The sequence below is a fragment of the Pseudonaja textilis genome, chromosome 1 (assembly GCF_049901715.1).
Source record: "Pseudonaja textilis isolate UNSWEBS1 chromosome 1, rPseTex1.2, whole genome shotgun sequence".
Taxonomy (NCBI): Eukaryota; Metazoa; Chordata; class Lepidosauria; order Squamata; family Elapidae; genus Pseudonaja; species Pseudonaja textilis.
The window spans coordinates 251727775-251740309 of record NC_141990.1 but is presented as its reverse complement, the minus strand read 5'-3'; the positions used below and the strand labels follow the sequence as shown (position 1 = coordinate 251740309).

The 12535-nt window shown below is 37.3% G+C and overlaps 1 protein-coding gene across 2 annotated transcripts in view; it reads left to right on the top strand.

Annotated features, from left to right (window-relative positions):
• Positions 1 to 12535, top strand: part of NELL1 (neural EGFL like 1) — a 566467-nt gene that overhangs the window by 137453 nt on the left and 416479 nt on the right. For both annotated transcript variants that reach the window (XM_087921258.1, XM_087921259.1), the window contains exon 4: positions 9214 to 9384. In XM_087921258.1, coding sequence (XP_087777384.1) covers positions 9214 to 9384 — 171 coding nt within the window. The remainder of the gene's footprint in view (positions 1 to 9213; positions 9385 to 12535) is intronic.

The following is a 12535-nucleotide window of genomic DNA, read 5'->3' as shown; positions in this document are numbered from 1 at the left end:
AAGAGAAGATGTCAAGGAAGTAACAGACAACAGAGGGAAAGCAGAACTGCTTAATTCATTCTTTGCATGAGTCTTCACGCAAAAAGAAACCCACCAAAAACATAACTGTAAAAGACAGACCAGAAATAAAAGTTAAAATAAGCAAAAAAAAAAAATACTAAGAGAACTCCTGTCTGATCTTGATGAAAACAAATCACTGGGGCCTGATGGATTACATCCCAGGGTTTTAAAGGAGCTGGCAGAGGTCATATCAGAACCATCATATCTTTCAAAAATCCTGGAGCACTGGGGAACTACCAGAGGACTGGAAAAGAGCTGATGTAGTTCCCATCTTCAAAAAAAAAAAAAAAAAACAGACCCAGGAAACTATAGACCAATCAGCCTAACATCAATACCTGGGAAGATACTGGAAAAGATAAAAAAACCAGACCTGCCAACATCTAGAAACAAGTAAAGTAATAACTAGCAGTCAGCATTGGTTTGTTAAAAACAGATCATGCTAAATCAATCTTATTTCATTCTTCAACACAGTGACTAAATTAGTAGACCAGCCAAATACTGTGGACATAATATATTTAGATTTTAGCAGGGCATTCGACAAAATAGACCACAACCTATTTCTTAGTAAGCTGAAAAAAGTGGAATAGATAGCACCACCACTAGATGGACTCGCAACTGGCAGACAAACCATACTCAACAAGTAGTCCTTAATGGGTCTAAATCTACATGGAGGGAAGTAAGCAGTGGGGTGCCACAAGGTTCTGTCTTAGGCCCAGTACTCTTCAATATCTTCATTAACAACTTAGATGAGGGAATAAAAGGGGAACTTACCAAATTTGCAGATGATACTAAGCTAGCAGGAATAGCTAACCCCCCCCAAGATAGGCTCAAGATCCAGATGGATTTTGACAGACTAGAACACTGGGCCCTATCTAACAAAATGAAATTCAATGTAGAGAAAAGTAAAGTCCTACACTTAGGCAAGAAAAACCAAAAGTACACATATAGACTGGGTGAAACCAGGCTCAATAACAGTAACTGTGAGAGGGATCTTGGAGTCTTAGTGGACAACCAGCTAAATATAAGACAGCAGTGTGCAGCAGCAGCCAGAAAAGCTAATTCAATCCTAAGTTACATTAACAGATGGATATAATCAAGATAAAGTGAGGTACTAATACCATTCTATAAAGCCTTAGAGTACACCTAGAGTACTTCATCCAACTTTGGTCACCACAAATAAAAAAAAGATGTTGAGATTCTAGAAAAAGTACAGAGAAGAGCAACTAGGATGATTAGTGGACTAGAGACTAAGGCATACGAAGAACAGTTTCAGGAACTGGGCTTGGCTAGTCTAGTGAAGAGAAGGTCCAGGGGAGACATGATAGCAGTCTTCCAATATTTGAGGGGCTCCCACAGGGAGGAAGGGGTCAAGCTATTTTCTAAAGCACTTGTAGGCCAGACAAGGAATAATGGATGGAAACTGAACAAGGAGAGATTTAACCTGGAAATAAGGAAAAGCTTTCTGACAGTGAGAACAATCAACCAATGGAACAGCTTGCCCTCGGAAGTTGTGGGAGCGTGATCACCTGAGACTTTCAAGAAGAGATTGGACTGCCATTTGTCAGAAATGGTGTAGGGTCTCCCGCTTGGGCAGGGGGGTTGGACTAGATGACCTACATGGTCCCTTTCAACTTTGATTATCTGTTATCTGTTAGTAATTAATTTGACAGTGTTGTGGAAATTAGTTGTTTAGCAGAGTGGTGGCATTGGAAAAAAACTATTCTTGTGTCTTGTTGTTCCGGTGTCCCTATAGCGTTGTTTTGAGGGTAGAAGTTGAAACAATTTATGTCCAGGATGTGAGGGGTATGTAGTTATTTTCACAGCCCTCTTTTTGACTCATGAGGTATACAGGTCCTCAATGGAAGGCAGGTTGGTAGCAATTGTTTTTTCTGCAGTTGTAACTATCTGTTGAAGTCTGTGTCTGTCTTGTTGGGTTGCAGAACCAAACCAGACAGTTATAAAGGTGCAGATGACAGACTCAATAATTCCTCTGTAGAACTGTATCAGCAGCTCCTTGGGCTATAAAATACTGAGCAACCAAATTGAATTATCTTGCTTGTTAAGTTAAAGTATATATTTAATGTATTTAGAGTGTTAGTATGAAATCTTACCAGGTTCATTTCCAAGCCAAGAATAAAGAACATAGGCAGTTGCTTGGATTAGAGGTGAAGTTCTTTTCAAAGAGCGCAACATGCTGTCAGAGGCAGCCATGTCGAGCACTCTTCCACAAGCCCTTTAAATAGGAAAAGGTTTCCCTTTGTTTTTTGAAACCATGCAAAAGTGTGCCCACCTTTTAGGCATTGCAAGAAAGGGCACTTAGCTGGGTTTCCTGAAGGGAGCGCTCTGGTATTAGGCACCTTGCTGTGTTGCAGTTTCCCCTTAGCATTGCAGATTGAAGTGGCAATCTCTTTGGGGAAAAGGTTTTTTGTTATTTAATTAAGAAGATCTCTAGCATTCTGGAAGGAATGTTTATCTGAATAGGCTGGTGCTTTCTGCCACATTTTAATCTTTGTGTTAAGCCCATTATAATATCTCACTCTTTGTCCTGATTATAATTTTTAACCTTTTGCCCTGATGAACAGCGGGGAAGATTTTATGGAAATGGAAAGAGATAGAGTGAATGGCAGGAGGGTCTGGTTCTTTCCCACAAGAGGATAATTGTATAGAAATAAAATTGTATAGAAATATTTTTTTTCCTATCTGAAAAATTATTCACTTTTCTTTACCATTTATTGATAGATGTACATTATATGCTAAAAGCCTACACTGTTTTTAGTTGGAGTATTGTGACATCACTATTTTTAAAGTTTTCCACTGATTACCATGAGCTATTAGAATGTTTCATAATTCAGTATCCCTCCCATCTTAAATTACACAACAGTTTAAGTGGTTCCCTAAACAGGGGCTTCTTTTCAAAAGGAAGGCATTAAAATAAAATAAAATAATATTTGTCAAAGCTTTGAATTTTAACCCTAATCTTGTGGTAGGAAAAAAAAAATACAAATGTAACAAATAAAATGGATGCTGCAGCTTCTCCACTCCCATCTTGGGGACATGCCATGAATCAAACTCAATGTCTTTCTTTGACTAATTTTATCAGATCCCAATTGATTCTCCCCATCCCAGACAAAGCCCCAGGATTCCTATTTAAGGCAAAGATTAGAAACCTTGTTCACCCACTCACAATTACAGCCCCAAAGAAGCCCTAATAAGAATTGCAACATAGTAATCAGGGAAGAAAGCCCAATCTTCTGTCCTCAATCACCCTCAACATTTCAACAATCACCTCAACATTTGATCACCTCTCTAGCAATAATCCCAGGTACCCAGACAAGGGTCTGCCTAGCTTCTTCAAATTGGTTAGCAAAACTGATTTCTAGAATTTCCAAACCTTGTAGCCCTTAATGTTTACAAAAAAAAAATCTTTGTTTTTGCATTTTTCTTTCTTCCTTGTACAGCAGGCACCCAACAATTGTTGCTATAAACATGCTTTTTCTCAATGTATCTCTGTATCTCTAAGTCCCCAGTCGCATTTCCATACTACTGTAATGGTAAAAAACTGAACTTTTCTACATGGTGTTTGCTTTATCTGTACTGTATTAAGGAGCCCAGGTGGCCCAGCTGGCACAATGGTTAGAATGCAGTACTTCAGGCTAACTCTGCTCATAGTCTGGAGTTCGATTGTGAAGAGCTCAACTGATTCCACCTTCTATACTTCCAAGGTTGATAAAACGATTGCTGGGGAAAATATGTTAACATCATAAACCACCAGTGAATGCTGTAAAGCAGTGGTCTTATGTGTGAAAACAAAACAAAACAAAACAAAACAATGGCTGGAACCATACTGTTGAAGCCCTGCCCTATGGATATCATGTGACCCACTAAAACAAAGGGTAGGGCATCAATCACATGGTTGTTTTAGCTAGTTTAACTTTTTTTTGGTACCCATTAATGCAGGATCTTCCCTCCCTCCCTCCCTCTAGAGAACTTGGAAATGCTTGTGGTTCTTTTGCCAAAATATCTGCAAGTACTTTTAACAAGAAATGAAACTTAAAAATAAAGGGCTTTTTTTCTTTGAATATTACCAGTTAAATGAATCCTATTTAGCTGCTTTGTGCCAGCTTGTCAATTCAGATACAAGGAGCAAAAAAACATTAGAAACCAGATCACTTCCCATTGTCTAAGCCTTAATACTTCCATTTAAAGATATTCATCTTTAAGTACTACAGTAAAACAAAGACAGTCACAATAGACAGCTTGTTACCCTCCTCTTCCCAGTTCCATCCATTAAAAGCTCAGAAAACATTATCTCTTTTAATGGAACATAAGAATATGTGGCTACAATAATGGCATTGGCTTGGAAATGTGGTCAGGAGCACAGCCACCAAAATAGAGCTGATGCAAAATATTTTGCTGCCTCAACCAGATAAGATGCTTCCGTTCTCTCTATTTCATTTATAAAAACCAGCCAGGTTGACAATCGCCTTTGACTTCAACCCTTCCTCTACATCTGCAACTAGCAAGTGCATGTCAGGATCTGATCATACAAGTTTGACCTTTCCAACAACATGAATGGGCACAGTGCAGAGAAAAAGCATGAGGTCAAAATACAGTAACAGAATGAAGAATAGCAAATGAAGTATCTAAGTAGGTGAATCCAAGTGATGGTGGTGGGTCATGAATTCTAAAATATAAGATGCCCAAATACTTTCTTTCAGTGACAGCCTGACAATCTAAGCATTGTGTAATTATACAAGACTCGTTGCATAAGTCATGATTATTTAAAATTCTCACCTAAAATTCACTTCTACAATTTTGGTATATTCGCCACTATATTTTTATATCCAATTTAATATGAATGAATAGAAATCCAAACTTGATTTAGATCACAATACACTATACATCACAAAGCATTTAACAGCAAAAGCCACAAAATGTTTATTAAAAGATGTGCTCCTTTTTATTTAGTTCAGGTAAGATTTTAAAAAAATATAAATAAAAGATGATGTAGTTAAGGCATTAGGCTAGAAACTGGGAGACCATGAGTCCTCATTTAATCTTTGGCACAAGGCCAGCTGGGTCACCTTGGGCAGTCACTGTGTCTCAGCTCTTGGAAGGAGAAGAAGGACAGTTCTGGGAAAAAAACCCTTTGCCAAGAAAACTTCAGGGACTTGTCCAGGCAATCACCAGGAGTCAAGATTGATTTAAGGGTACCTCTGCCTAAAGGAAGATAAAAATAGTCTTCTTCCCAGTTCCATCCATTAAAAGCTCAGAAAACATTGTCTCTTTTAATGGAACACAAGAATATGTGGCTACAATAATGGCATTGGCTTGGAAATGTAGACAATTATGCAAATGTCACAGATGTCTTTCATCTATGATCAAAACTCTTTTCCTGATATCCTGTTTCATTTCTTCTTTATTATTTGTCGCAATTTTCCCCAAATTATTCCCTGATAAGGAGCGTGTATCCTATTTTTTAGTTCATGACTCTTCAAGTTACCCAACTAATAATGCAAATGCAACATTTAAAATTGAATATAGCTAAATACAGTAGTTGGACTTAGATCTCCTTAAAGTGTGGCATGCCCATCTGACTGAGGGAGTTAAAAGCTGCTTTTCTGCCTAAAAGAATCATGAGGGAAACCATCTGAGTACTTCAGGCTGAACATTAAACATTAACTGCAATAAATAATATAATACACTTATGGGGTTGAATTCAAAGAAGCACACATAGAATGAAACAATTGCTAGTTCAAGAGGTTCCATGATAATTCACCCAATATTATAAAAGGAGGTTTTCACAGTAGTTCATACCTTTCTGCTAGTATAAGAGGATTCACCCTCTCTTTCCTAAACCAAGGAACATATTTATGTTACATTTTCTGAATAATGTGCTCTGTACAATATGCAAAATGTATTATGCATAGAAGATAGCTCCTGTCAAAATATGAGGATCTTTTAGATTTAATCAGTGCTAGACTTTTATTTTATCTTTCTTTTATTTAAATGTTAGAGTTCACTAAATATTCACACAAATCATCAATCTATGGTATTTTACATTGATGATATTTTCTGTTTGGAGAACTCATGTGTACAGTATTTTATGAATAAGACTGATATGATTACTGTCTGGTGTATTTTAATTGTTAATGAAAGTAGTTAGCAAAATGGGTCACTGTAGGGTTCCTAGGTTGTGTGAATAGGAAAACCTAATCAATGAACCAAATCAATTAAGTTAATGGGTCTATATGGGACTGTTGTAGTTTTCAGTCTCTCCCAAGGCCATTTGAGAATAACGGAATAACAAAATTGGAAGGGACCTTGTAGGTCTTCTAGTAGGTTCTTTTCTTGCTTAATCAGGAGACCTGTAGCTTTTCAGACAAATTATTGTCCAATCTCTTCTTAAAAACCTCCAGTGTTGGAGCATCCACAATGTCTGGAGACAAGTTGTTCCATTGATTACTTGTTCTGTCAGGAAATTTCTCCTTATTCTAAGTTGGTTTATTAGTTTCTATCCATTGCTTCTTCTCTTGCCTTCTGTTGCTTTTGGAGAATAGGTTGACCAAGAGGTATGGCCCTTAAATGTGTTTGGCATCCGTTGCAGCCATTCAATTACCATTTTTATTCTTTCCAGTGTGTACGTGGGTAGATTAAACTTGTAGCTTCAGAAGAAAATGCAAATACAAAACATTTAAAATCCTAAATAGAACTCCATTAAATGTACTTGTCTCCCTGCTTGCTTTGATATTATAGTGCTAGAAGCAGCTTGTAGCTTTTAAAGACTGACAAGTCTTTTTGATTGGTGACAGCACTAGTAAAGTCATTGCCAGTACAACATTCCATTTTTAGGTGCTCTTATTCAAAGTTTCTTACTTTTCTTTGACAATCTTTGATTTTTGTTTGAGCAAGAATAGCCATTTTGTTCAGGATGTATATATTTGCTTTTCAGAGAAGTTTACTGTGTTTCCATATAATTTTCACTTCACTCTCTCAAATTTCACTTTACTGCAGGTGGGAATACTTATATTACAAAATTTATTTTTAAGGCTTGAACACATTCATATCACACAGGTGGATAGTAGAAAAACTGATGTAAGTTCAATTTGTTCATTCTGTTTTTGTTATCAAACACATACTCATGTACCAATTTCCAGTCAAGAAAGTGTTCCTTAAGTAAGTTGATTACAGTTTTCCATTCAATAGAGCCATTGATTAGTGTTATGTGAGTTGTTTTTCCAGTTTGTTGATCAAGCAAGCAGATTAAAGTTAAACAGTTTTTATTTATTTATTAGATACAAATCCTGCTGTGAGTGTTGTTTGGACTGCTAGACAGGAAGAATTTAATGGATAAAGATGTACAAATAATTAAGAAGAACACACTTTTCAAGGAAGCATGAATTTAAGAATTTAAATGCTCTCTCCCATTTTACTCACTAACTAGTACAAATTCATAGATCCATCCATGCTACAGTGTGTTTGAAAGAAATATCTTTTCTTTTTTTACCATTCACAGTCTTGGACAGTTGGCAAGGCAGAGGTTTCCTAGCAGAGTCACTGCTGATATGTGTTGGGTTTTGCTTTGCTTTACTTTGCACCTTCAAGTCAGTTTTTGATACCTGACAAATGCCTGCAGTTTTCTTGGCAAGGTTTGTGGAAAGTGGTTTGCCACTGACTTCTTTCTAGTACTGAAAGAGAATGAGTGGTTCAAAGCTACCTGGCTGGCTTTGTGCCTAAGACAGGACAAGAATTCACAGTATCCTAGTTTCTCTGAGTTTCTAGATTGATGTAGCCCAATGCCTTAACCATGACACCAAACTAGCTATCACACTTTATTGTCATCAGAAATAGTTTTGTATTACCATCGTCCAGACTTTTACAGCCCAGATACTATAATCTTGTATTGCCTGTAAGCTATTCACTGATGTGATCTGCATTCACATTTGCAACCATAGAAAAACACAAATGGAAAAAGGAAGGGTTTGGAATTAGCAAATGCTGTCCTATTAAAGAGAAGCCTTTCCAACCTATATGAATGTCTTTTTTATATATTTTATTTATTTTCAAAATACATTTGTATCTACATTTTAACAGTTTTGTTTACATTTTATTTACAATTCTATTTCATATCAAATTTATTTCTTTTTTCTAATCATATAGATAACATTTCCCAAGCTTCATGAAACTCTGACTCCTCTTTGCCTTTTGATTTTCTTGTAAGCCTCTCCATCTCAGCACAATCAAATATGTTATTAATTACCATGGTTGCAGAAGGTGTGTCATCTACTTTCCAGCTTTGAGCATAGGTGATTCTCGCCGCTGTCATTACATGTTGAACGATGTGTTGGGTAGGTTTCTCCAGATTTCCTTTAATCATCCCCAGTAAGAAGTTTTCTGGCTTAAATTCAATATTGTACCCTGTAATTTCTCTTATCCATCTCCTCACTTTTTCCCAGTACTTTTTGGCTTTGGAGCATTGCCACTACATATGGTAGTATGTTCCATCTACAAGCTTACATTTCCAGCAGTGTGGGTTCATATTCGGGTATATCCTGGCCAATCTCGCCAGTGTCAAATGCCATCTATAAAATCCAACATGTGTGAATGTCTTATATTTCACAGCAGAGCCACCTATCTGGCAATCTGCAATGTCCTTGACTTCCCATGCTTCAATAAATCTCGGGAAGATATGCCTTCACCTATTGGGGTCCTCATATTGGAAAATATGAGCAACTAAGGAGGCTTCAGTATGATGGAAAACTCTGGAACAGAAACAAGAGAACAATATTACTTCCCTCTACTTCCTTCAATAAGAAAGCAGATATTAAAAATAAATGGTCATACACTCCAGGAACAAAGCAGAAAAACACGATCTTTTCATATGGGATGGCAAGTTTTAAGGAATTGCTAGACTGAATTTGACATGGTATTATCTGAAACAATAATACCCAATAGATCACCTTCATTGACTCTACTGTGGATCTTGATTGAAACAGACAACATTGGTATAGTTTTTCAATTATTATTTCATTTATTTTTTCAATTATGGTAGTTTACATTGAACCTAATAGCACATCATGTACAATCTTATTGCATATTATGTATAATATAATGTCCTGAGAATGGAATTGATTCTCCTTGTTTTAAATGCAGTTACTTTGAACTGGAAAGCAGCGGCCTGAGAGATGAAATAAGGTATCACTACAGATTTAATGGAAAGACAAGAACAGAAGTATTTCCGTACCGGCTAGCAGATGGACAATGGCATAAAATTGCATTGTCACTCAGTGCATCCCACCTCCTGCTTCATGTGGACTGCAATAGGTAAGATATTTTTCATGAGTTTCCCCCTCTCCCTGCCATCTCCCATGAGAAATGCCTGTTCCCTCAACATAAAACTTAGTACTGCTGGATGAAATTTGAAATGGAGTTTTATATGCTCCAAAATGTCAATTGAATATTTGAGTGAAAAGAGAAAATAGCATGATAATTAAATAGCAAGCCTCCATTTTGGAGTGGTGGAAAGGTATTAATCTATTGCGTCATTCTCTAGATATCAGTTGAAGTGCAATGCATTGTATAGTCTATTTTTTTTTCTGAAGAATGCTTCTCTCAGCACACATCTAATATCTGAAGGTGTAATTGTAGCTTCTAATTTCTTTTCATGTAATAAGTGCCTTAAAATATTCTTTTTCAAACAAGACATTCTAAAAGAAAAGAAAAGAATAGAAAAGAATGAAGACATGCCTAAATCCTTTTTTTTTTTAAATATTTCACAAGAAGCCAAATCTGACTACGGTAGCACTATTTTTTTCTTAGCTAAAAAGCAAGCCATACATTTGACATTGTAATATTTATTTGTAAGTAATAAAATGAGGCTGGTGTAGAAGTGGAGAAAGATTATGGAACATAGAATTAAGTAATGTTAACTAAAGACCTTTTTTTCTTAATACCTTTGAGCAGGTACTTTTTTGTATGTAAAAACAATTAGGTTTTGTTCTCATTTTAAAAATTCAGCAGTTGTTTGCTTAAAAATATTTAATATTTAAATTTGTTGCCTGAAAGTTTACTTGAGCTGGCATAATAAAATGAGAAAAAGATCTGCAAGATCTAAAAATATAATCTTTAATAAAAGTATTGGTTAAAAAAAAATAAAAAGAACTGCAGGTATACACCCTGTGTTATTATTGATATGCATCCTGTGTTGTTATTCAATTTATCAATTTATCAAAATAATCAATTTTCAACCGCTTTGACTATCCAGCATAACTGTTTTTAAAAAGAAATAGAGAAGTGTGTCTTGTTTTTTTTACACATTTTTATTGTCAGATATTATAACTGAAGTGGCTAAATTCAAACCCAGAATTTATTCATGTGTAAAAGTTATAATTATATGGAGGTTGTTTGCCTGAATAAAAAAGAATAGTTAAATGTTGAACAGTGATATTTATTTCTTGAACAATGTAGAAATAGTTTTTACTTGACATGTATATGACCCATCAGGTGCACTAAGATTTTATTTGAAAAATATTAGAAGTACATTTTCTACATTAGGGTGCTTTAATAGTTTATTATAATAGAAAAATATAATATATGCTTCTTTTGATTATGCTTATCAAAAATCACCAGTTCATATGGAAAAAGATGGTTGGAGTTTAACCATACTACACAAACATATAATTGTACAGCATAAATAACAGAATATTTGAAGTTCATATTCCACAACATATTTATTTAGGTTATTTAGATTGGTGTACTAAGAGGACACCAAAAAGGGTTTAAATAATGTAGTCATTTCAGCCCAAAGAGTTAAATATAATTCAAAACAGGCCCAATCATGCACAGTGTTAAATAACTCCATGTAATTAGCTGAGTTGTGGGAGTAGCAAAATCCAGTCACACTTTTTGCAAACTAGTGTGAGAAAGCCAGCAGAAGAGAAGGAAAGTGTGAAAGGAAGCCTTTATTTGGCTGATTTTTTCCTCTTTTTGAATAACTGGATGTACATTTTGCAATGTTGAGTTTTTCTTTCCATCACAATAGAGAACTCTATCATTACATGACTGCTCCTCCTCCCCCCAGATTTCCAATGATTTCTGCTTCCTCAGCTGAATCTTCTCAGCTGTTATTCTTAAGTTAAGGTTCCTTTGAAGCCTTCTCTGCTCTCCAAAGGACTAAGATGCCAGCAAAGCAACAGTTGTTAAGAATTTCCTGGAAACACCATGGTAGAGAGAGTTTGTCTTCCAACTAGTTTTAGCATAATAAAACACCACTGCAACTTCATGCTTCTTTTAAAGATCTGGCATTTGTATTTGGAAGACATCATCTATATCAGTGATGGGGAACCTTTTCGGCACCAAGTGCCCAAACTGGAATGTGTGTGCATATGTGCCAGAAACCTGAAGACCAGCTGACCAGTGTGTGTATGCCTGTTTTTTGGCAGCTTTCAGGATGTTTTGGGGTCATTTTTGGCCATTTTCAGGCCCTTTTTTGGCCCAAAAAAGACTCCAAAAAGGTCTTTTGGGGCTGTTTTCTGGTGCTTCGGCACCCTCGAAGACCAGCTGGCCAGTGCACATGGGCACACCATAAACCAGAAGAGCAGCTGGCGATGGCGCACGCACCCATAGAGAGGACTCTGTTGCCACCTCTGGCACAGGTGCTATAGGTTCACCATCACAGATCTATATCTTCTTGGTAATCCTGGAAAACAGGTTCCAGAAAAAGCATTGCTTTTATTTGTTTCTCTGGTTCAGGGATGGCGAACCTTTTTGTTGTGGTGTGCTGAAAGCACGCGCGTGCTGACACCCACAATGCAATGTGCCCCACCCCCCTGCACATGTGTGTGCAATACCCCCACCTTGCCCTCTTATCTGCACTGTGCATGTGTGCCCCTCCCAGCTGATTTTCAGCCCATTTGAAGCTGTTTTCACCCTCCCTGAGGCTCAAGGGAAGCCTCTGCAGCCTCGGGAGGCAGAAAAACAGACCTTCTGAAAATACCGGAAGTGCCCGTTTCCAGTCTCTGGAGGGCCTCTGGAGCTCACGGGAGGCTGTTTTCACCTTTCTGGAAGCTCAAGGGAAGCCTCTGAAGCCTTGGGAGGCAGAAAAACAGACCTTCTGAAAATACCGGAAGTGCCCGTTTCCAGTCTCTGGAGGGCCTCTGGAGCTCACGGGAGGCTGTTTTCACCCTTCTGGAAGCTCAAGGGAAGCCTCTGAAGCCTTGGGAGGCTGAAAACAGGCTCGTTCCAGCACTTTTAGTATTTCTGGAAGGCCTGTTTTTTGGCCTCCTGAGGCTACAGAGGTTTCCCTTGAGTCTCCAGGAGGGCGAAAATGGCCTCAAATGGGCTGAAAATCAGCTGGGAGGTGCGCACATGCACAGTGCAGGTAAGTTTGGCTGGGGCTCCTGTGCCCACAAAAATGGCTTTGCATGCCACCTGTGGCACACGTGCCATAGGTTCGCCATCGCCATCACCACGCCAT